General features: G+C 50.5%; 2 protein-coding genes across 6 annotated transcripts in view; both read right to left on the reverse strand.

The window, feature by feature from the left end:
* Positions 1-274: 274 nt before the first annotated feature.
* Positions 275-17,919, reverse strand: LOC122907420 (ral guanine nucleotide dissociation stimulator-like). Its single transcript, XM_044250290.1, has 11 exons — positions 17,859-17,919; positions 12,060-12,448; positions 11,577-11,692; positions 10,599-10,706; positions 8,792-8,985; positions 8,145-8,204; positions 7,006-7,199; positions 6,471-6,751; positions 1,980-2,057; positions 1,533-1,617; positions 275-432 (listed from the first exon to the last, which is right to left on the reverse strand). Exons 4-11 carry the CDS (start codon positions 10,689-10,691, stop codon positions 275-277), a joined length of 1,143 nt encoding a protein of 380 aa, XP_044106225.1. The 5' UTR covers positions 10,692-10,706; positions 11,577-11,692; positions 12,060-12,448; positions 17,859-17,919.
* Positions 17,920-17,948: 29 nt separating this feature from the next.
* LOC122906965 (ubiquitin carboxyl-terminal hydrolase 12-like) overlaps positions 17,949-23,717 on the reverse strand; it is a 61,191-nt gene continuing 55,422 nt past the window's right edge. For 2 of the 5 annotated variants that reach the window (XM_044249487.1, XM_044249489.1), the window contains exons 8-10: positions 21,200-21,275; positions 19,513-19,650; positions 17,949-18,099 (exon numbers count right to left, since the gene is read on the reverse strand). In XM_044249487.1, coding sequence (XP_044105422.1) covers positions 19,609-19,650; positions 21,200-21,275 — 118 coding nt within the window. In that variant the 3' untranslated portion in view covers positions 17,949-18,099; positions 19,513-19,608. Of the gene's footprint in view, positions 18,100-19,512; positions 19,651-21,189; positions 21,276-23,717 lie in introns of those variants that run through there. The other 3 variants (XM_044249485.1, XR_006384646.1, XR_006384647.1) reach the window with 3 other exon arrangements.

The following is a 23,717-nucleotide window of genomic DNA, read 5'->3' on the forward strand; positions in this document are numbered from 1 at the left end:
GTGCTCAGAAAGCACATGAACTTGGGAGCTCAGCATCTGTGAAAACCAGAGAAAGATCAGTTGTGGCAGGTACTTCAGGTGTGGTCTGCGTGAAATCCAGCAAGTCGTACATCTCTGGTCTGGGCACTTTTGTTTATCAATGTTATGTTTACTGTTTACATTTTTTTAAGGTTAGAAAAACATTATCCTCGATTGTTAATCCCCTCTCCAACTCGAAATATGTTTAAGAGGTTGGATCACGGGTAGGGGTACGGTCTGGCTGAAAGTCCTAAGTTCACTGACACCGACAGCTGATGGGCTCCCCGGGTTGAGCCGGCGGCTGGCACTTTCCTCGCTCACTGCCCTGAGACGCACTCCCACTTGGGGAGGGGCATGCTCTCTGGTCAATGGCAAAAGCAAAGAGGTTTGGCATATTTCTGTCGGGCCATGGAGCTGAGAAACAAAATGCAAACAGGGACCCAGAAGCCCTTTCCCACATGTCCTCCTCCATGATCTGCTCTTAAAGTTTTGGAAAACATCCACTGTCAGGCAAAATGAGTGGAGGTCCCTGCACATGGACCGCCTGTCTGTTCATGTACCCAGGTACCACCAAGATGCACGTTGTCTCAGAACTCCCTCTAGTCTTTGGGACATTTTCCTGCACACCACTGAGCTGAATCACCATGCTTAGGATGCTTTGAAATCAGAGGACAGAGTGTCAAGCTGCGTGGTTCCTCGGAGAGCACCTCTCTCCAAGTTCTCAATCATTTGAGCAACCATCCTGAACCTCGCTATTCATCTCTTGGTGGGGAGGATCCTGGGTGCCAGCCTGGGGTCAGAGGGGAGGGCTCTCAGCTGGGGAGGCTCGTGGAAATCTTAGAATGGAGAGGGCTGTCCTGGGCACAAAGATGGACCGGGAAGAGGCGTGAAGCTGAGCGGGACACACAGGGCAGCGAGGCCTGAGTCTGTGGTACCAGCCCTGCATTCAGCCCATCAGAGAAAGATGCGCGGGGCCGGTGGGAGCAGGTGCAGGAAGGGCAGGAAGGCCGAGGCTGCAGGTGGGGACCCAAACCACGAGCCGCTCCCAGGGGGCTCGTCCCCCACGGAGGCTGAGCCCTGATCTCTACCGTCCCTGGGTCAGGGAACTTAGAGGCCTGAGAAACAGCAAAGTCCTGGTGCCTGGCCTCAAATTACCCCGAGAACTTTCACCCAGGTGAGAAGGTGTAGTATGATAAAAACAAACAAACAAACAAGCAAACAAGCAAACAAACATAAAAAGAGAACAAAGCTCAGGGGAACCTAATGTGGGCCTTCCCTGGGGGTATGTTGGGGGGGGTTCTGAGGGGCCCAAGATCTGGGGCAGGGGCGCTGGGGGAGGTGTAAGAGGAGCACAGGGGGTAGAGTGAGCGGCCCCACAGGGCTGGTGTGGGGGGGATCAGATATGAAAGGGAAGAGAGAAGGATGGAAATGAAGGAACCAGGGGCTGCCTTGTTCCCCTGCGGGGGAAGTACGGGGTCAGACCTTTGAAATTCAGCCACGGACCCCTTGCATACCTGGCCAAAAAGCAGCAGAAAAGAGCTGTGGGAAGGAGATCCAGGAAAGGACGAAGGCGTGGTTCAAAGCAGTGTCGTTTTCAGGCTGGGGAAGCAAAAACCAAACAGCAGAGTACAGGGACCAAAGTGAAGGAAACGAGGGATGGACACGAAACAGAGACAGGACAGGCTGGGGGCCGCAGGCAAGAAACTGTGGCTGAGGATTCTCTCATGATCTTGGGGTTTTGTTTGCCCATTTGTCTTCTTCTTGGGGTTTTACTTACACTGAGCTTTGTCAGTCCCTCCTGGCTCCCCACTGCCCACCATGTGTCCAAAAACCACCCTGGACAAGGTTTTGACCAAGGCAGGCCCTGACGCTGTGACCGCATGGAGTTTACACACACATGGGCTAAGGAGAGGGTCAGCCGGCTTCTGGCGGAATAGCCACGAAACTTGAGGGGGACAGACTTGTGCCTGCTCCTCGCCCCCGAGGGCCCCAGGCCCCGTGTCATCTGACCCACAGGAGGGGAGGTCCAGCAGATCGCACTTTTGGAGAATGGACATTTTTGTCAATGATACATGATGTTTCTAGGAAGCCCTTTTCCACAGGTAATTTTTTTTTTAAGATTTTATTTATTTATTTGACAGGGGGAGATCACAAGTAGGTAGAGAGGCAGGCAGAGAGAGAGAGAGAGAGAGAGAGAGAGAGAGAGAGGAGGAACAGGCTCCCTGCTGAGTAGAGAGCCCAATGCGGGACTCGACCCCAGGACACTGAGATCATGACCCGAGCTGAAGGCAGCGGCTTAACCCACTGAGCCACCCAGGTGCCCCCCACATGTACTTCTTGACAGCAGGAAATCCCATCTATGAGAAGAGGTGAAAAGAATCATGCCTGGAGCACAGTTCTCACTGTCAAGCGGCTGGGACGGATCGGACCTTCCTTCTAGCGGCTGGAGCCGTCGGGGAATGGGCTGAGGCAACTCAGGGTCTGGCCCGCCAGGCTGCAGGTTCAGTCTTCTTGCTGCCCGGCCACGTCAGATGTTGGATGGTGACAAGGGAATTGGCTCATTCTTGGTCCTCACAGGCGACCCAAACAGGTAAACATCTCTAGGTGCACAATTCTGCAACCAGCTGTGCCGTCGATCACCCCATCCAACCCTGTAATTGGGAGCAGGGACTCAGTACAAGTGATGGGAGTGCCAAGAAACCCAGTAGGAACAGTGGAGGTGACCAGAAGTAGGAGCAGCTGGAGGTAAGACCCTTCCCAGGAGAGGGCTGGGGTGGGGAGGTGGTGGGACCAGAGCCCGGGCTGCACCCCCGGAAAGCTGGTTGTCAAGCTCTTGCTAGAGTCACCTCTGGTCTAGTCTGTGCCAGGAGCCCCACGGCCCACCCAAGGCCCGCCAGGGGCTGAACCCAGGCAGGGATGTTAGACTCACACAGAGAGTCTGTGCTATGTTTGCGCTGACTCCTGGCCTTGCCGGGCATGCTTCTCAGGTCCCCAGGTCCTGTGACGCGGACCGACTAAGGGATGTGTTTACAGCCAGTCACCTCTCCACGAATGTTCTCTCAACAGGGAGATGTTTTCAGCTGGGAAAAAAGTCCCTGTTGTCGGGCAGTCTATTTCGCTGACAACAAAATTCCACATCCAACCCCAGGCCTGGAGACTTCCCTGAACTCAAGGGGCAGTGGTGCCACCTCTTACTGGGGCTTGGTCTGGGTCTGTTGTCTGACGACGCTGTGCCTTGGCACTGAGGACTCTCCCAGTCCCAACCAGCCTGTCTGGGCAGGAGGAGGCTTCTCCCTGGGTACAAAGGGTCATGGAACCTCAGAGTTGAGAAGTCCCTTCTGAAGCATCTGGACGCAACCTTCTTGTGAGGTCGGGCCCACAAGTCTGGCAAGCCCTGGGTTCAAATCCTGCCTGTGACTCAATGGGGAGCATGGAAAGGGGCGGGTTCTTAAAGCCTTGGTTTCCTTCGGAGTCAAACAGAGACAGCCTTTCGCCCTTCCTCATGGGCTTGTTAGGGGGATTGACTGTCATGATTCATGCTCTCAAAAGATACTCAGTAATCCTCAGCTTGACCTGCTCAGAGTAGCCCCCTGGGAGCACGTTGCCATGATGGGCTCTGGGCCTCTGCCCTACTGTGTCCCTTCAGCCTGCCAATCCAGACTCCCCTGACCCAGTTGTCCTTCCAGAAAGCCTTCCTGCCTGCCAGTATGGGATCCTACTACACTGGTGCTCACCCATCAGACCCAGGCCAGCCCTGGGGCAGAGAGTCCCCCAGAGCTAGTGTCCTGGACATGCACAGTCCTCCGTGTGGAGACTGGCAGGCTGGAGCCCGCTGTGCAGCCACCTGTTATTAGAACAAATATTGGGGTGCCTTGTGATGCGGCTCTTTCTCCCCAGAGCAGGGAAATGAGCTGCCCCCAGTACCACCATGCCTGTCCCACATTTCCCCCAACGTGGAGTCATTGGTACATAGCGTCTTAGGCCTCCTTGGCTGCCAGGGCCCCAGAGCCTTTTCGTGGCTGGAGTTGAAAATGTTTGATGGAGGTCAATTTGGTTTTTGATGGACCTGTTGGTGGGATGAAGCCTGGCCACTCCCTGCAAGCCAACACGAAGCCTGAGCCCCTGACCAGTAAGGCAGCGCCCAGCCCACGGCAGCCCCTCCCCTAGTGCTCAGAACTCCCCTTTCTCACTGAGTCCCACTCGCTGGTGTTTCTCTCTCTTCCTGCAGGGAGAGCCCCAAATGTCCTCTCTCTGAGGATCTATCTTCTGTGCCTGGTTAGCTCCATCTTCTGGCAGACAAGACAGGAGTTACTGGCGATGACCTCTATTAGAGACTCAGAACAAGGGGACTCCCTCTTACCGGACTTTGTGGGAGAGGAGGGGTGTCAGCAGGAAGCCCGGCCCCCTCTCTCACACAAGCGTAACTTGAGGGATACCAAGGTTGGGGTTGGCAGGATTGGGGTCACAGCCAGAGGATCCTGAGGGTGTGGATGAGCTCTGTCCAGTGCCAAAGGCCCTGGTTGCGGCTCTGTCCATCCTGCAGCTTCCATGAGCAGCCGATGTGCTTTGTAAAGGCCGCTCTTGCTCACACAGTTCACGTGGCTCTTGCTGTTGCCACTAAAACTCCATCTGCATGAACACCTGTCTGTAACCCACTGACCGGCACCATCCTTAGAGGTTAGTCCCTGGGAGGATGGGGTTCAGCCAAGAAGGACAGGGAGCAAGCCGAGAGGAGTGGCCTGGCCTGCGCCCCTCTGCTGGCCTGGAGCAGGGTCTGGTCGTTCCAGTTAGAGTCTGGGTGATTGAGCCCGGGGGGCTGGAGTGGGTGGAGCGTGTAACCAGACAGGGCATGGGTGAGGTATGTTCCAGGACACGGGGCAGGGGAGCGACTGGGAGAGCACATATGAGGGGGGCTATGGGCAGCCTCCCAATGCTCTACGGTCACTCCCAGGACCCTGACGTCAGCACTGCTGGCTTGTCCTCCTCATGATTTCAGGTCTCATCTATAGAATCCTAAATCCCTCCTTTCCAAAGCAATGCTTCTCCCTAATGAAGACAGCATAGAGGAGCCAGCAGCCAGTCCCCTAAAAATGTGGGTATAGCGTGTTCCAGTGTTGGTGTTTATAGGAATCATTCCTAAAGAAACAGGCATTTATGTCACAGACATGCTTATCGCTTACATTATGAGAGTCAAATAACTGGAAATGAATTAGTTGTCCAACAGAGGGGTTTCCTGAATGCTGTCACTGAGAATGCCCAAGGGGACAGAGCGACAGTGTCTGCCCACTGAGGGGACTAAAGGTAGAACAAGAGCACAGCCCCGGAACCTTCCCTGCCCCACTCTGTCACATACATGTGCACACACGCAGGCACACACACACACACACACACACACACGCACTACACTTAGAGGGAAAGGCAGAGAAGGACGCCGTGTATTATAGGGGATTATTCATTGGTAGAAGGAACATGCCTTCCTTTTTTCATCTTTAAATCATTATTTAATAAATAAACACATTCTGGATAAAGCCTAAAGAACTCTTTTGAGACCTAACTTGTTAGCAAGAAATGAGAATATTTAAGATATAATTTTAATATTTGATAATATGCCCATTAGAATAGTTGAAACGTAGACTATCCAGAAAAATGAAAGCATGTAAAGGTGTCTCATGGACCCAGACATTTCTCTTGTGGTTTCTGCTTTTCCAGGCATGCTTCTAAAAGGGAAACCTAGCACAGATAAGGAAAACAGTTCATCTGGGGGCTTCCCGTGATCTTTGTTCTTTCAGGAACAGTCCTATGTAATAAAATGTTATTTGTATAACGAAGTTGGAAAGGAGGGGAATCACTCTTCTGTTCTGCAGACACACACAGAAGGCCATATTGTAGGATTCCAGGCAGAGGAAAATCCAAGTCGAAGTGAAGTGGCCGTGATAGAGAGAAGAGCAGTGGTTGCAGGGACTGGGGGAGGGACTGAGCAGTGAGCGATGAGGAGCGCGGGGGTCTCTGTGATGGAAATGTTGTAGAACGACCTGGTTGTGCAACACTCTGAATGGACCGAATGAGACCTTCATATCCCACTGCAAAGGATGCGAGTCAAATTTTATGTAAACTCAAGTTCTACTTTATTCAATTAAATCTCTTATGTAATTATATACATATACACAAAACAGAAGGAATATAAACAGAGCAATGAGGGGAATGGGAAAAACATGTTTTCTGGTTGTAACAAGCACGAGGTGCTGCTCAAGAGCCGAGCCTGCTTGCTCCACGGAGGCAGGGGGCGGCAGCTCGGGGTCCGCGGCTGCTTGCTCCACGGAGGCAGGGGGCGGCAGCTCAGGGGCAGAGCCTGCTTGCTCCACGGAGGCAGGGGGCGGCAGCTCGGGGGTCGAGCCTGCTTGCTCCACGGAGGCAGGGGGCGGCAGCTCGGGGGTCGAGCCTGCTTGCTCCACGGAGGCAGGGGGCGGCAGCTCCGGGGCAGGACCCTGCTGGTCATCCAGGAATGGCCTAAGGCCAGGTGGCTCTTCCGTGGCAGAGAAGTGAACAAGGGCCCTGATGACCATCTGCCCTGGCCCCATCGGGTCAGAGGGGGTCACTGGTCTTCCAGATCCATTGTGATCCGCCGAAGCAGGGATGGCAGGGGCCAGATCAGGCCCCAGAGGTGCAGCGGGTGCCAGAGTGGCTGCTGGAACGACTTCCTGAGGCACAACCTGATCCGGCTCTGGGGCCGGTGCTGTAGCTCCAAGAAGAGAAAGCATCATCAGCTTGATTGACTTCCCTTTTGCCTTTCCCTTTCCCCACCACCACTCAGCATGGTCTGCCTTCAAGACCCAGCCCCTGGAAGGTGTCCCCAATGGAGGCCCATGGGGACAGGGATCTGAGACGTCTCACTTCTCTCGGCCCAACGACAATCTACGGAGGCTTCCTCAGGGTGGCCCACCCTGCCTCCTCCTCAGGCCCACATCAGTCACCCCCAGTCCTCCTCACCCCCAGCCTCTGGCTCTGTGGTCTCAGCGCGCTGCCTTTCTGGCAACAGAAGCTGGGCACGGCGCTGCAGGTCCGAGCCCGGCACATTGACCTGCAGGTAGGCCAGCAGCGCATGCAAGCTGGGAAAGTCCGGAGGCTGCACAAAATCCCCTGGATACCTTTCCACCCACGTATCCAGGATGGCATAGACGGCCCTGGGGACAGACATGGAGGCAGAGAAGTCAGAGCACAGGGTACGCATCCAAACCAATATTCCCGGGAACCCCTGTGGGAACCTGGGCCCCTGGGCTTCCAGCTCCTGTCCCAGACCTGTCGGACTCCTTGTCCACCTGCGACCTGGCAGTCCTTCCGAGACAGGCCTGCTCCCACACGGCAGGCTGGCCAAAAGCCGCTAGGAGTGGGAGTCCTTGATCAATGGGGTGAGCATTTCTGGACTTCTTAGGGGAGCTGGACGCACTCCTCAGTCTGTCTCCTTGCCCACGTGCCAGTTGAATTCAACTGCATGTGCCCAGGGAGGGGTGGTGTCTGGCCTCTTAATTATCCTCACTGCACTCGCCTCTGCTCCATGAAGATCCAACCAAGGAGGGAACAAAGGGACTCTGTCTCTAGCCAGGCCTTCCCGGGACCCTCCACATACCTCCACCGTTACCTCCTCTGCCCATTCACTAGGTATGGATGGACTCTCCTGTGATCTTTAGGTCTGTTTCCACTGACACTCACCTCCCACAGGGTGTGGGATGTCTGCTCCCTGAGCTCTACTGGGTCACCACTCTCCCTGAGCCCCCTCTGAGCACCCAGCATGCAGGTGCCAACAGAATGCTGTGCGATGGTTCCTAAATCCTGCATTCTGGGTCCCAGAATTGGGGTAGAGAGAGGGCTGGGAGGGCGCAGGGATGGAGCATGACCCTCTCAGGGGTTGAAGCTGTCCTCCATCCCCTTCTGCTCTCCCACAGTGCTCACACACCTACCCCAGCTCCCCAGGGCACCTTCCCAGTTTCCAGCAGAAGCTCTCAGACCTTTACCGTAAAGCAGGAATCACAGAGGTGTGCGTGAAGGTCCAGCAGCCCCTCGAACTCACAGTACCCTCACTACCCTGCTGGAGAGGGAAGGCCCTCCTGGAGCAGCCAAAGTTTACTCACATGTTGTGCTGCTCCTGGGGTCCGCCGACCTCGTCATCCGTGGAGTAAACACATCCGAATCTAGAGGAGGCCAGGGGGCATCGCATGAGATGTCTGTGGATGTTGGCTCTCACCGCCTGACCCTCGACTAGCCTGCAGCCCCGGGGTGCTGTCTGTTCTGTGCAGGGACCCCATTCAGCTCCTAGATAATTGCCTCCACCTACTGGGGCTTCCTGAATTCTTGCTGAATGAAAGGGCCCCAACCAGCCCATCACCGATATCTGAGTGAGCCTGGCCCCTGCTCACCCTCAGGGATGCCTGCTCTGGATTCACCCAGACACAGACCCCAGAAGGAATCTCAGATCTCCCTTTCAATGGCAAAGGAGCCCAGCTCAAGATCACAGTGAGAGTCAGGAATGAGGCAGAGGCTTCATCAGGAGGGGCACGGGAATGTTCAAAGAGCATGCCCACAGGCCCAACAGCAGACTTTTCCACTGGCGCAGTCTCCCAAGTATTCTTTCCCTACAAGACCCCCCTGAGTCCCTATAAAACCTCTGCCCCAGTTAGGAGCAAGGGAAGCTTGGGGAAGCTTGGGGTCCTGCCAAAGTCTCACAACCAGGCATTGGCCAAATCCCACGGAGCAGTTAGGGGCAGGGGAGGGTGCTCACCTTGCAAAGAGGAGTGCCAGCACCTCCTGGGTGGTAGCAAATGTGCGGTATATTTCCAGAAACATATGAACATAGTTTAGATCTTGTTTTATGACGGCAGTCACCAGGTAATCAATTCCGGCCTCCAAGGAACTGGCCCGAGTGTTCCATAGTATCGAGGTCTTATTCCTTTTCCTCGTTGAACCATTTTTCCCCTGAGGTGAATCAGAGGAGACATGAGTCAGTGCTGTGGCCACCAGGAGGGTTGGGGCTTGGAGGGCAGAATGAGCCCCCAGATCTCAGGGACTTATGCAAGAGGTGGGACAAGAGAGCCCAGAGTCCGAAAAAGAATCCGGTGACTCAGTGTCTCATTGGGTTCAGCCTAAGGCTCTTGGTTTTGCTTCAGGTCATGGTCTCCGTGTCCTGAGGCTGCGCTCCTCGTAGGGCTGTGTCCATAGGGCAGTGTCTGCTTGAGGATTCTGTCTCTCCCTCTGCTTCTCCCCACTCTCCCCCTGCCTCCCTCTCAATCCATCAATCAACCAATCAATTAAGAACCCTTTAAGGAAGGGTGTCTGTGTGGCTCAGTGGGTTAAAGCCTCTGCCTTTTGCTCAGGTCATGATCTCAGGGTCCTGGGATCGAGCCCCGCATTGGGATCTCTACTCAGTGGGGAGCCTACTTCCCCTCTCTGTCTCAGCCTGCCTCTCTGCCTACTTGTGATCTCTGTCTGTCAAATAAAGAAATGAAATTTAAAGAAAGAAAGAAAGAAAGAAAGAAAGAAAGAAAGAAAGAAACCTTAAAGGAAAAGAGAAAATGTTCTTGATATCCATACAAAGAATTGAAAAAAATGATGTCTGAACTTGCTAGTATCTCAGGTCCTTTTGTGAGCGGAGTATTGGTAGCACGTCCCTGCAGGAGTGGCATGGATCCTGTAATTTCTCATGACATAGCCCATTATTTTTATTTTTCTGAAAGATTATTTATTTATTTATTTGACAGAGAGAGAGGGGGGGGTCACAAGTAGGCAGAAAGATAGCCAGACAGACAGGGGGAAGCAGGCCTCCACGCTAAGCAGAGACACCGACGTGGGCCTCGATCCCAGGATCATGAGACCATGACCTGAGCTGCAGGCAGAGGCTGAACCCCCTGAGCCACCCCGGCACCCAACACATCTCATTCTTGAGATGAGAACACAGACGTTTTAGGTGAGAGGGCTTAGGATAGGAGGGCACGTAGGCTGTAGGATGCAGCCTGTTCATTGGCCACAGAAGGGGATTATATCCAGTCCTGTCCCTGTAAAGGGCTCAATGCCGGTGATAAATGACTGGCCTTCCGGACTGCCGTGCAGTGCAGTGAGGCCCCTGTTCCTCACCCTAGGGGCCCCAAAGATATGTTCCATCAAAACAAAAGCACAGAGCAAGAGACAGAGTACCATGGGCCCCATGTCCTTTTGGATCAGAGTCTCTCAACTCACTCTTGCAAATGATCATTTGCAAGATTTGTATAACCTGAGGAAGGAACTGTTGGGCCAATGGGGACCCCTGGGAGCACGAGTTAGGAAAATGCCTAGCACAGGGCAAAAGGAGTCTAGATAAATGGGATGAGATCTGGTCTAAAGTCTCTTTAATGATATTCCTATAAGTATGTGGACAATGACCCTGCTTCTGTCGAAGGCATGGGCAGGACCATGAGGGGCAGTTTGGGGAATAGATGGGATGCTGATTCATGGGAGTACAGGACTCTAGGAGGCCAGGCTGGCTTCTAGGAAGTGGGGCCCTTGGTGCTGCATCGGCGCCTCAGGGGTCGGGTCTCCCCAGCACCTGCACTCACCCTGAGCCAGCGCCAGACTCCGTTGGCCCTGTGCGGCTTCTTGTCCTTCGAGGAAGGAGAGCAGGGGATGTCAACATTCAGCTCCTGCACCATGTCCTCTGGAGCGTTCTGTAAAGACAGTGCCCGGCAGCCAGGCAGGAGGCCTTAGAGCCCTGTCTGGAGGCCTTTGCTGGTCTTCAGACCCAGGGCACTCCATTGCAGACACACCATAGCCCAGGATGCAGACCCCTCCCCCAAGGAGAGAAACGTGGCCCAGCTTCAGGGCCTTGGATGTGCTCTGGCACAGATAAGAGACACCTCAGGAATGCCCTATGAACCCGGCCCACCATGACATTGGTGTGAACAAGAAGGGATCACCAGGGTATCCACTGTGCTCACCGTCCTCCAGCCCATTAACGGGAAACCCCACATATCCCTCCTCCCCTCAAACTCCAGAGGAAGTGTTGGGGCTTCCCTAGGACAGTTCAGAGGGGTGAGCATCGCATAGTCTCCTCAGTAGTAAGTACCTTATGGCATATCCCTCGAAACGCCCTGAGGCATCGTGGGGGTGGTTTTAGCCAATGTCTCCAGGAAGGGAACAAGTCATTTTCCTGGGGGTTCTGGTCCCCAGAGCCCCGGGATGTACGTAGACAACACAAAAACATCTTTCTGTGTCAGATGTTTCTGTCCAAATAGCCCTGATACCGGACTAGAGTGTGGGTCCTGGTTGCAGGGGTTACAAGTTGTGGGCCTTTGTGATCCAGGCAGTGACATCACTGCCTGTGATCCCCTCCCAGGGCCCACTCCTGGTTGGACCCCTACATGAACAGTGCTCCCGTCTGCCATCTCCTCATCCCCCTTCTGCATGAAGGCCACATCTTTTCTGTACACAGTGACCCCAACACACCCCTCTCCACAGGCCCCCAGGGAAGGTCTGTGAGCAGCCAGGGCCCCAGCTTGCAAACACACCTAGTTTCAGACACAAGTCTCTATGCTTACCTGGTTTGGACCTTAGATAAGCCATTGTGCCTCACAGGGATGGTCTTCTCTGCAAAATATGGATGATTCCAGCATGTCTTTCTATCAGATGTCCACAGGCATAGGTTGGATAATAGCTATGATGTTAGAGGAGTGCTGTCACAGGTAGGAAATACCTCCCAATTTCCTCCCTCCTATCAACTTCTTGGAATCTACTAGTAATCACAGCCCACCCCACATTCCCTCCTGGGGTGTGAGTGTTTGTGTGCACAGGCACACTCGCTCCTATGTGCACACATGTGTTCATCGGTGCTCACATTCTGGAGTCCCAGAAGACGACAGCCCCACCTACAAAGGGCTGGGTAATAGCTTCTCAAGAACTTAGGCTTTGTATTTTTAATGAAATCCCTTAGTCAGGGACTGGAGTCTTGGCCCTTGGCCCTTGGGTGGGAACAAGTTATGCGGGTGATGGGGCTATGGATACATCCGAGGGGAGGCACCTACCCGAAGGAGCCTACTGCAAAGTTTCCATCGACAGACAGATGCATGATTGAAACACTTAGGTGTCTACCCCTGTCTGGGACATTCCTGGCTTAAAAGTGTTCAAGGGGTGAAGTGGGGTGATATCCCAGGTGTGACAGCATGATCTCAGTATCCCGGTGGTCCGCAGAAGGCTAGGTGGGGTCCGAATGCTTCAGAGTTCCCAGACATCAGTTAGGGAAAATGGCTGAAAACCGTGAAGCTACATCCTGGCTTTCTATTCTGTAAAGCCCTGTACTCCGAATCACAGCATAGTTGGGTGATCACTTTCCTGGGAGGAGTCTAGAAGAAGCAGAAGCCTTGGCGAGACCTCCGACACCTCACAGTTGGTCAGTATGATCTTCATAGCCGTCCTATGAGATGGTAGGGCAGGTGTTAGGACCATTTCACAGATGAGGAGACTGAGGCTGGCAGGCAGAATAACAGCCCACCAGTGGCCCAGTAACTACACAGAGCTGGGGCAGGAAACCAGGCTGCCTGGCCTGTCACTGCCCCATGGCGCCAGGCAACCCTTGCCATCGCTGTGCGCCAATCCTATCCGGGGAAGTGGTATCCCTGCCCTTCAGTCTGTAATCTGTTGGGTTAAAAACAAGAGAATACCACCCCTTTTCGTATGTGTAGTTGGGGCTAGAGTGGACAAAGTGAAAACAAGGAAATGGAATAAAATAACAAAGAGCCTCCACCCCTTTCACACTCTGGGAATTATGTGAGCAACTGCTCTCCCCAACCTTGAACCTTGTTGCTAATCTAGTTTCCACATTCCTCTAGGGTCATTCCCCAGTGTGACAAAGGAAAGGAACCAGGCTCTGTGGTTTAACAAGGCCCAGCCTGGGCAATAATCCAGTTACATGAACCCAAACCCGAGGCCAATTAAGCAGGGTCTCCCCCAGTGCTCCCTCCTGGGAGAGGGTCCGCCTTGGTCCCTCTCCTAACTCCCCCCACTCAGTCCAGCTAATGCGGGCCACACCCAACAGCTAAGACTCCTCACCTGGGACCCCCAAGTGTTGTCTTGAGAGCCCCGGGGACACTGCGTTCCCACCCACTGAAGGAGGAAATTCCCACCGCTACCCCACTTGCAGGGTTGACGAGTTAGCATGAACAGCTGCGTGCTGCCGCAGGCATGCCTTGCCCTCCCCTCCCAGCTCCGTGCAAGCACACTCGCAGCCACGTGAGAGCCCTGGCCAGCACGCAAAGCCTCTGGGTTCACAGTCTCGTCCTGTGGGCAGGCGGGAAACAGAGAGCCGCGGCTGATCTGGAACCCTCAGAACCAGTGCTGGGCATAAGCGGGGTGGGGTGGGATGGGGTGTGGACACTTGCCCAGGGGGCGCCTCACCGGGTGTTCATCCCAAGATGCTAGTCCTCCTGGGTTCTCAGGGATCAATAGCTCTCCCAAGGTGTGCTTTCCCAGTATTCAGATTCTGTTCCTACAAATGATCTAGGAGGGCAAAAGCATTCTCAATACACACGGTCAAGAGTGCAGGGGATGGTACAGCTCTTTGTCATTTTTTTGATAATCTCAGGCGCACCCTCGAGCCCTCCAACAGGGGAAGCGATCTCCGCCCCTTAACCGTGTCTCCTCAGTTAGCAGGGCAGGTCACATCTAAGGCTGGGTTGGGACTTAAAGATTGCTGGAACCCGAGCACCCAGTCAGTGCACCAGACGGAGGCACTGCAGTTGGCGGATCTTTCCAGTTTCCTTTGGGTAGAAACGATTGCCTTTGTCGGGCACTAGGTGGCTTCATTCAGGGCTGTTTCCAGACCTTGTGCCAACGCAGCTCAGGAAGCTTCACCTTCGCTAATTGTGAGCTTTGGATTTGAGGACAGCTTCTGATTTGGTGATATTTCTGTTGATCTTTGGATGCATTGAGTTAGACGGCAAAAGGCTGGAGCTAAGATTCCTGGCAAACTGCCCCTGTCTCCAGCCTGCTCCCAGGGCAACGACAACAGGCCTGGGGGACAGGACGCTGGCGGGAGGGCAGCGCTGAGTCTCCTCTGCAAGACTGACCGTTCATTCACACCTGAGTGAACCTGCCTCCAAGCCACCCTCCAGGAGAACTTTGGAAGACGAGATGCTCATGGGTGCTCTTCAAACAGCTTTGTGATATCATAGGAAATGTGATTATTCCAAAGCAGCTGCAGTTGGACTCTAGGAAATCCTGTTTAATAACTCAGCATCCCCCCGCCCCACAGATGTTGAATGTGTGCGAGACACTGTCCAAAGTATCATTCACCATCTAAGTGATCCTAGCTGGGCTGCCCCCTAGGGGCAAAGCATGGAACTAGACGTGGTCCTTGCTCTTAGGGATCTGACATTCCCATGAGAGAGACAGACGATCAGTAAATGAGCAAACACAAAACAAGGTCATTTTAACCACAGTAAATGCTATAAAGACAATAAGCCAAGAAATGTGATCAGGATTGCCTGGCTGCGGAGGACAGCTCTGAATGGTCTGACGCTGAGTAGAGAAACCTCTGAGTAGATGGCATGTGAGCCAGTTTGAATGATGAAAAGGAGCCAGTCCTGGGAAGATGGGGGAGTAGTCCCCGCCTGCAGAATCAGCACATGCAAAGGCCTTGGGGTAGGAGGACTGAGCAGTGGATGCCAGTACAGCTATGAGGCAGAGAGTAGGCCAGATAAGCTCCAAAAGAAGCAGAGCCCAAGCCCAGGGAAACCCTGACAGTGGGTTTGCATTTCATTCTTGATATGATGGGAAACCACAGGAGGGTTGAAGTGGTGAATGGGCACCTTCCGGTTAGTGCTTTTGGAACAATCCCTCTGGCTTCAATACAGAGGCACTGGGGCACACAACCCTGGACGTGGCCAGGCTGTTGAGACCTGACTTGGTTCTGGTCACAGCTCTCGGGTCATCCGACAGGCTGAGGTCATGGAATGAGTCCCTTACACCTCTGGCCAGTGGGGTCTTCAGATGTGACCTACAGGGGTGAACCAGTTGGATCATGAAGCAGAACTGATCTTATAAAATGGGGAAACCAACTGGAATAGCCCAATGATTAACATAGGCCCCAGTCCCCTCTGCCCCCCGGCTCTTCCAGAGTGGGACAGACAGCACATAGGACCCTGGACTGGTAATGCTTCCCTTGGGGCCCTCTGTCCTTGGTGGGGTGACAGGAACAGTGGGACCCCTTGGCATACTTTCTCCTCAGGAGCTCACACTCTTCAGTGATCCCATCAACCCCTCTTATCAGCAGCCTCTGCTCCCTTGCCGGATGTCCCTCCATGGAACCCCAGCCCTAGGCAACTGAGCTGTGCTAGAGGAAGCTGCAGACTCTGAAGGTTGGCATCTCCATAAAGGCACAGCCTCCAGCCTCACCTGCCTCTCAGCTCTGACCCTCCACCGTCACCCCCCCACCAAACACTGGTCTCCTGTTGTGTTCTCTCACCCATTCCCAATAACAGCTGTTCCAACTCTCCTGCTCACTCACACCTCTGTGGCCTCACCAGCAAATGAGCTGATCTGCTTTTCTGGTAAACAGAAGCCTCCATACGGGAATGTCCTCAGCCTCTGTACTTCCTATCCTCCCCTCCCAAAACCAGACAGAGGCGGCTTCCCTCCCCCATGTCTGGCTTCCCATCCCCTCCTGTCCTTTGCTTCCATCGCTCCTGCAGCTTCACCCCCTCCCCTCTCCCCACGTTCATCGCCCACCCCTCCCAGCACCACTGCCCATGGACAAGTCTCTCTCATCTTAACCAAAAGCTCCTGGGATCCCTCACCGCCTTCAGAGCCATGTCTCCTGTCCCCAGCCCCGCCTCCTGAAAGTGCCATCCATAGTCACCCTCTCCAGCCACTGCCCCCCCCCACTCCTGACAGGAAAGCCTCACCATCTTGATTTCTGTCCCCCTCCCGCCCACTGCCCCACTCAGGCCACCTCCTCTTGCGGCTCCTGGCACACAGGTGGGCCACTTCCTGACCCTACTTCTGGTGGGGTCCTCATCTTCGTCCCCAGCCTCTCAGCATATTTGACAGCTCAGACCCACTCGTCCCCCTCTAAATACTTTCTAGTTTCTCAAACTCTCCTGATTTTCTTCCCTCTTCTCTGGCCGTTGCTTCCCAGTCTCCTTCCCAGGTTCCTCCTTTTCTCCTTTTCAGGTTCTTCCCATTTTCTAAAAATTCATGTTTCTCGTTATTTTGTCGTAGGCCAATGATTCTCAAGAGAGGACAGTTTCAGGCCTCAGGAGGGATCTGGCAATGACCAGAAGAAATCGTGTCTATCACAAGTAGGGAGCTCTACTGGTAGAGACCAGAGATGCTGCTAAACACCCCGTAATGCATAGGACACTCTCCACCATGGAATTATGCAGCCCAAGGTGTCAGCAGTGCTGGCGTTGAGAAGTCCTGTCCCAGGCCTCTGTCTCCCCACTTCTCCATGCACCCATTCTCCTGGGCCAGCACCTTTGTCCCTATGTCTTTAGATACTAGGTTTGTGGTGATGGACCTCACCATCCTTTCCCGTGGCTTCAAAAGGTCTGCCTGCCTTCTGGACATTATCATTTGGAGCTTCAGCTGTCCAAAACCAGTGTAACTACGTCTCCCCATGGCAACCCAGCCCCCCACCCCAGCCTGATTCTCTTCGTGTCCCACCTCCTGGAGAATCACACTAACTTCCATCCATCTGCTCACACAGAAGTTGTGGGATCACCCTCCACCACCCCTTCTCCCTCCCATAGTCGGTCTAATGCTGCAAATATATTCCCTCTGCCCGCTCGGCTCCCTCTCCTCTCTGGTTCAGGCTCCCAGACCTCCAACTACATCCCTCCAATGGCTTCCTAAGCAGGTTCCCACCCACACTCTCCCCACCACCTCCAACCCACTTCCCATCCTGAAGCCAAAACAATCTTCCTAAAATGTCAGTTGGATCACGTAACTTCCCTGCTAAGAGCTTTTCAGTGGCTCCCCATTGGCCTCAGGACAAAAGTCCAAATTTCTGACCAGGTTCTCTCTGCCTTTGGTCACCTAGCTCATGCTTGTCTCTCCAGAAGAAGTTCTCACCATTTTATCCCTTTCCCAACCGTCCATGCCCCCCAGCACCAACAATGAAGTTCAGTCCCTGAAGTGGGCGCCATGTTCTCCCTCACCTCTGGGCATTTGCCACTAACGTCCCTCTGCTTGTAACACTGTCCTCCTGCTGCTCGCTAACTCCCAGTCACCTGCCAGGTCTGAACACAGACACCTGGCTTCCACACACCTTCCCAGGAGTCCTGATTCCTTCTAGCTACACCGCCCATACAACCCATGTTTGCCAGGAGAGCATATTCCCTCCGGCAAGGGTTCACCTACTTGGCTCTCTGCCCTAAGCAGTGGCCCTCTGCAAGGGCGGATGGTCCCTGACCGGCTACAGGGCCAGCCACGGGACCCCGCATAGTGCCTGACACCAACTAGGTGCTCAGCAAACGTTTGCTCTATGAATAAATAAACAGATGCTTTTTAAAACTTTCAGGGGGCACCAGGGTGGCTCAGTCAGTTAAGCATCTGTCTCCAGCCCAGGTCATGATCCCAGGGTCCTGGGATGGAGCCCCACATCGGGCCCCCTTCTCAGCAGGGAGCCTGCTTCTCCCTCTCCCACTCCCTCTGCTTGTGTTCCCTCTCTCACTGAGGCTCTGTCTGTCAAGTAAAGAAATAAAATCTTAAAAAAAAAACATCAGAAGCTGAATTACTCTATACTGTGACAAGAATCATAATTCAAAATCACTGAAAGGCCCATTTAAGCTAAACTCTACAAGGGTTTCTCTACTAAGACTACTTACTATACGGGTTCGATTCAACACAGCAATTTGTGATTCTTCCAATTAAAGTGGCTTGTCCTCCTGAGGGATGAAGAGAGGGGAAATGAATGGCTTGCTTGGCCCCCTGGATATCTCAGATGTCTACCCTTCGCACGAGCCGGTGTGAAACATCAGCAGGGTTGAAGACGAGTGAATTAGGGGAGATTCAGCCACGGTCCACAGATCCGACAGTCCAACTGAAACACCTCAACTGAAAAATATTCTATAAGGCAAAATATGATCAGCCTCAGTCCCGCAGACAGACCCACTGCCTGGTGTTGAATCAGAACTTTGGAATCCCAAAGACCCAACTTTTTTTTTTTTTTTTTTTTACATAGCTGTTTAAGCCATGGCTTTATTTTTTTTTAAACATCTTAATTTTATTTTATTCAGTGTTCCAAAGATCCGACTTTAAATCCAAACTCCATCATTTGCTAGTTGTGTGGCTGAGAGCAAATTGCGCTATTCTTTTGTTCCCCCATTTTTTTAAATGATGGGAAAATACATATAACATAAAATTTAGCATTTTAATTGTTTTTCAATGCACAGTTCAGTGGCATTATACACGATCCAGACTTCCCCACCATCCATCTCCAGAACCTTTCTTGCCTTGCAAAACAGAAACCCTGTATCCATTTATATTAGTCCGGGCTCTCCACAGCCTCGAAGGCACATCCAGAAATAATGCTTAACCAGATATCTGGGCACCCCGTGGCCATAAAATTAACCATCACACCATTAACACTAGCTCCCTCTTCTCCCTTCCTCCCAGCCCCTGGCAACAACTGTCCTACTTTCTGTCTCTGTGAATTTGACTACTCTCAGCATTTCCCATATGGGGAACCACACCATATTTGCCCTTTGGTGACTGGTTTACCGTTTATTTTACTCAGCATAATGTCTTCAAGGTTTATCCATGCTGTAGCATATGTTGAAATTCCCTTCTCTTTGGGGACTGATTAATATTCCCTTATATGCGTATGCCACATTCTGTATACCGGTTCCTCGACATTTGGTTGCTTCTGCCTTTTAACTATTATGAGTAATCCTGCTCTGAGCATGAGTGAACAAGGATCTTTGGAGATTTCACCCGATCTTTTAGATATATATATATCTAGAAGTGAAATTGCTGGACCTTATGATAATCCTATATTTAGTTTTTGAAGGAACTACTGACTAGTTTTGCACAGTGACTGTAACACGTGCCCAATGGGGCACAGGGCTCCAATCTCCCCACATCCTCTTCTGCCCTTGTTATTTTCTGTTTGTTTGTTTTTTGATAATTGCCGTCCTATAATAGGTGTGAAGCATCATATCATTGGGGTTTTGTCTGTGTTTCCCTACTAATTAGTGCCATCTTTTCATGTGAAGAACAGCCATTTGTGTATCTTCCTTGGAGATAGATCTACTTAAGTGCTTTGTCCACTGGGCTGTTTGAGTTTTCCTGTCGTTGTGTTTTAATCATAAATATACATATATATATTTATTTATCCTGGATATTAATCCCTTATCAGCTAGGATTTGAAAATATCATCTCCCATTTTATGGGTTGCCTCATTCCTCCATTGACTGTGTCTTTCAATGCACACAATTTTTTAATTTTCATGAAGTCCAGTTTGTAGAATTCTTTAATTACCTGTGCCTCTGCTGTTGCATCCAAGAAGTCATTGCCAACTCCAACCTCATGAAGCTGTTGTCCTGTTTACTTCTAAGAGTTTCATCATTGTAGCTCTTATGTGGAGATCCTTGCTCCAACTGGAGCTAATTTTTGTATCTGGCATTAGGTAAAGGTTATTATTTGCAAGCTTATGTCCAGTTTCCCCAGCAGCAAGTGTCAATAAGATGGTCTTTCCTCTCATTGCGTGTCTCTTGGCTCCCTTGTCAACAGTTCATGTGACCAAAAACACAAGAGTTTATTTCTAGGCTCTCTATTCTATCCTGTTGGTCGACATATCTGTCTTTGGGCCAGAACCACATTGTTTCAATTACTGCAGCTTTGTAGTTAAGTTCTAAAGTCAGGGAATGGGAGTCCTCCAACTTTATTCTTTTTCAAGACTGTTTGGGCTATACAGTATTTAAAGCCTTAATTTTGTCACCTGTAAAATGGGGATGATGCTTGCATCTGCTTTACCAGATCCTGTTTGTGTACATGTGGGTATTAGATGAGATAAGGCACAGAAAGCACTTTGCATAGAATATAGTTAAGTTATAGATTAAAATTTTCCATTAATAATATTGATTAGTGATAAAAATGGATATCATTATATTATTATATATTACCATGATAATAATGATGGATAAATATATAATTTTTATTATATATATATATGTATTTATATAGAAACATATAAATATATAAAAGAGATCAAAGAAATGAAAATGATAGATAAAATGATAAAAAAAATTCCTTTAATGAGTTATTGCCTCTTCAAAAGTAACAACTATGATATACTTGCATAATGTAGCCTGCATCCTCAGGAAGACTAAGCCAATTTCTCAGCTTTTATTGGCCCTGTCTCAGCATAAACAAGTTTAGGCTGGCATAGCCAAGTCTGTGTTCAAACCACAGCTCTGCCACATAAGAAGGTTTGTGGTTGTCAGTGATCAAGATGGCACCATGAAAATAAAATCTTTAAAAAGGAAAAAGAAAAGAAAAGGGGTGCCTGGCTGGCTCAGTTGGTTAAACGTTTGCCTTTGGCTCAGGTCATGATCTTGGGGTCCTGGGTATGAGCCCCGCATCAAGCACCCTGCTCAGTGGGAAGCCTGCTTCTTCCTCTGCTCCCGCTCATGCTCTCTGTCACTCTCTCTGACTCTCTCTAATAAATAAATAAAATATTTAAAAAAGAAAGAAACAGAAAAGGTAGCACCAGGAGCTGGTATTCAACTCTGGCTCCTACACTTTCCATTGAACTATGCAATGTGTTCTCATCCACTGTCACAGTCCCAACATTTGCACACTGACTGCCATTCCTTCATCTTCGACTCCACCCCACTCCCTGAACAGAAGGTAACAATCAGAGTCATCGTTTCTGCCTAATATCAAAGCCAGGAGTCTCTCCCCCCACTTTCCAAATTATTCTTGAAGAAAAAGAACTGTTTGAGGGGCACCTGGGTGACTCAGTAGGTTAAGCACCCAACTCTTGACTTGGTTCGGGTCATGATCCTAAGGTCGTGATCTTAGGGTCATGAGATCAAGCCCTGCATGGGGCTCCGTGCTTAGCAAGGTGTCTCCCTCTTGAGATTCTCTCTCTCCCTCTGTCTCCATCCCTCCCCCTCCCAAAATAAATAAGTAAATCTTAAAAAAAATACATACAGAGTAATACCTGCAGTGAAGACGGAGCCAGGTTTAACCCCAACCTCAAATTGCTTCTGTTTCTTGAACTCCTTTCAGAAAGCACACTAGACACAGAAAGAAATTCCAAGTGAGTTAAGTCTAAGTGACAGAGCAACGTTTGCCAAGCACTCTCCTGTTGTGTTCAGAACCTTGCTCCAGGTGCAGGTTGACCGGGACAGTGCTCCCCTCCCTGCCCCAGAGCTCGCTGTAAGCTGGACTGTGGAGCGATCCCAGGACATGGGCCAGCAGACAGGTTCCAGCGGTCTGCTGCCCAGAGGCTAGACAAGGAAAATACCATCATAATGTGTCAGTGAGGGTTCAAAATCAAGGGTCAGGCTCAAGGTCCTTTTTTGTGTACCCTCGTCACTTGCTTCACGTAAGTCTCCATGGCATGAAATAATCTGCGATCGCTGCTCCAGGAAATGTATCTCCTGATTCTGACCTAAAAGGACATGTCTGGTGCCTAGCTTAGTTTCGGGGATGAAGCGAATAAACGTGGGTGATGTATGCATCGTGGACAGAAATAAGGCTCCCCAGAACCTCTTTGTCCTAATTGCTGGCTGTTAAGCTTTGTACTATACCCTGAAAAAAGTGAACAGAATTGCTCTGTTAAATTGGTGAAAAACTGTCCTAATATGAGATAATTGATAGATTGTCTTATGTAATATTTTAATGCAAGGAAATGAAATCATAAAAAAAGAAAACCCACAACACCTTCAGATTGCAGTTTTCCTCTCCACAGAGATTTGTCTTCCCACAGCTGGAAGATAACATCCTTGTTTACCTTGAGTGTCATAGGATTCATCATTCCCTGGAAAGGTGATACTGGGTCTTCCCAGCACAAGCCCTTACTCAGAGAGGAGATGGGAAAACAGAGCAGAAAATCAGTCTTGGAGTTTCATGTTACTCCAGATTTGTGAGAAAAAATTCTATTTACAGACTATAATAACCTCTATTTTTAAAAAGATTTATTTATTTTAGAAAGAAAGAGAAAGGAGTGAGGGACAGAGAGAGAGGGAGAGAGAATCTCAAGCAAGACTCCCACCCCCATGCCAAATGAGAGACCAACACAGGGCTCGATCTCATGATGCTGAGATCATATGCACACACACACACACAACCCACATCCCGTAGCATCACACACCACTTAAAAGATATTGACTGTATTCTTAGCCCCACTACACAGTTTGACAGACTGGGTCACAGTTCTGAACAATGGTAAAATAACTCCTCCAATCTTGGGAAGCTCCAGAAAATTCTGCAGAGTGGTAGGATTTTAACTGCAGCAGGCACAGGATAGCCCTGGCTCTGTTCTTCTACTTTACGGAATAGCTTCCACCCAAAAAGGACTCCACACACGATTCCTCCGATCACACCAGCACATGTGGTTGGTGAACATGGCCTCCATGCCGGGAAAAGCAATAAGCAAAAGAGTATGAACCAATCTGGGCACTGGACCCTGGCCATTCAGCTCTTGGAAAGACAACCAGTTGCTTCCTGTTCATTTTCTCAGACCCTAAGTGACCAAGTCAAAGTCTGAGACTCTCCAGATAAAAGGAACCAGAGAGGTGCATGGAAACTGATATGAAACAGTGGCCAAGAAATGTTTCAAAATGAAAAGGCAATTTGCAGACCATCATATAGTGTGGGTTCCTTTCTGCACAGTGCTTGTGTGCTATTAATGTAGCATATATGTATACTTAGAGTACATTCTGGAAGAATATTACCAGGATTGTGATACAATGATTATTGTTTTGAGGCAGAATTTTAGAATACTTCAATTTCTATTTTACTTTGACATTTAGTTCTTTGATAATAAGCTCATATTAGTTCTGAAATCAGAAAAAAAGTTTTAATTTTAAGGAACAAATATGCAACCTAAGGAGTTCAAACCCATCACTTTTACATATAATCAGACATTATTTTATTAATGACAGAATGAGATACTAAAAGTAAGATTATCTTAGCCCAGATAAGTACCATCAAGGCCCTATTTATTTCCTCATAGCGCCATAATTTAAGCCCCAATAATATAGGATAGTTAATAGGATCTGAATCATTTTTTTGCTCTGACAGGAAGGCACTGAGCAAATAATCAGAATTGTTGAATAAATTCTATATGGAAACTTAGAAACTTGAATCTAGTTTGTATCAAGGTTTCTAATTACTGCAAAGGTCAATGCTGGACTCTACCTCATTTTCCTCTTCTTTTTTCAAATAATATTGCACAAATAGTTACATTCTATTATGTCACTCAATGACAAATAATAAGCATTTCCTTACATTGTTAAAATTCTTCAGCAACAACAGGTGTTGGTGAAGATACAGAGAAAAAGACACCTTCATGCTCTGTTGGTGGGAATGCAAACTGGTACAGCCACTGTGGAAAACAGTATGGAGTTTCCTCAAAAAATTAAACATAGAAATGCCATACCATCCAGTAATTCTACTACTGCATATTTACCCAAAGAATATGACTTTGAAAAGATCCATGCAACCCAACGTTT

The sequence above is a fragment of the Neovison vison genome, chromosome 5, assembly GCF_020171115.1.
Source record: "Neovison vison isolate M4711 chromosome 5, ASM_NN_V1, whole genome shotgun sequence".
NCBI lineage: Eukaryota > Metazoa > Chordata > Mammalia > Carnivora > Mustelidae > Neogale > Neogale vison.

What these genes read in the sequence shown, in the direction of transcription:
- LOC122907420 (XM_044250290.1), bottom strand. Translation starts at nt 10,691, where the DNA reads ATGGTGCAGGAGCTGAATGTTGACATCCCCTGCTCTCCTTCCTCGAAG. An exon ending in CCCCAGGAGCAGCACAACAT is followed by an intron (nt 7,200 to 8,144) that starts GTGAGTAAACTT and finishes GTCTGTCCCCAG; the next exon opens with GGCCGTCTATGCCATCCTGG. An exon ending in TTCTGCTGCTTTTTGGCCAG is followed by an intron (nt 433 to 1,532) that starts GTATGCAAGGGG and finishes TTTGTTTCTCAG; the next exon opens with CTCCATGGCCCGACAGAAAT.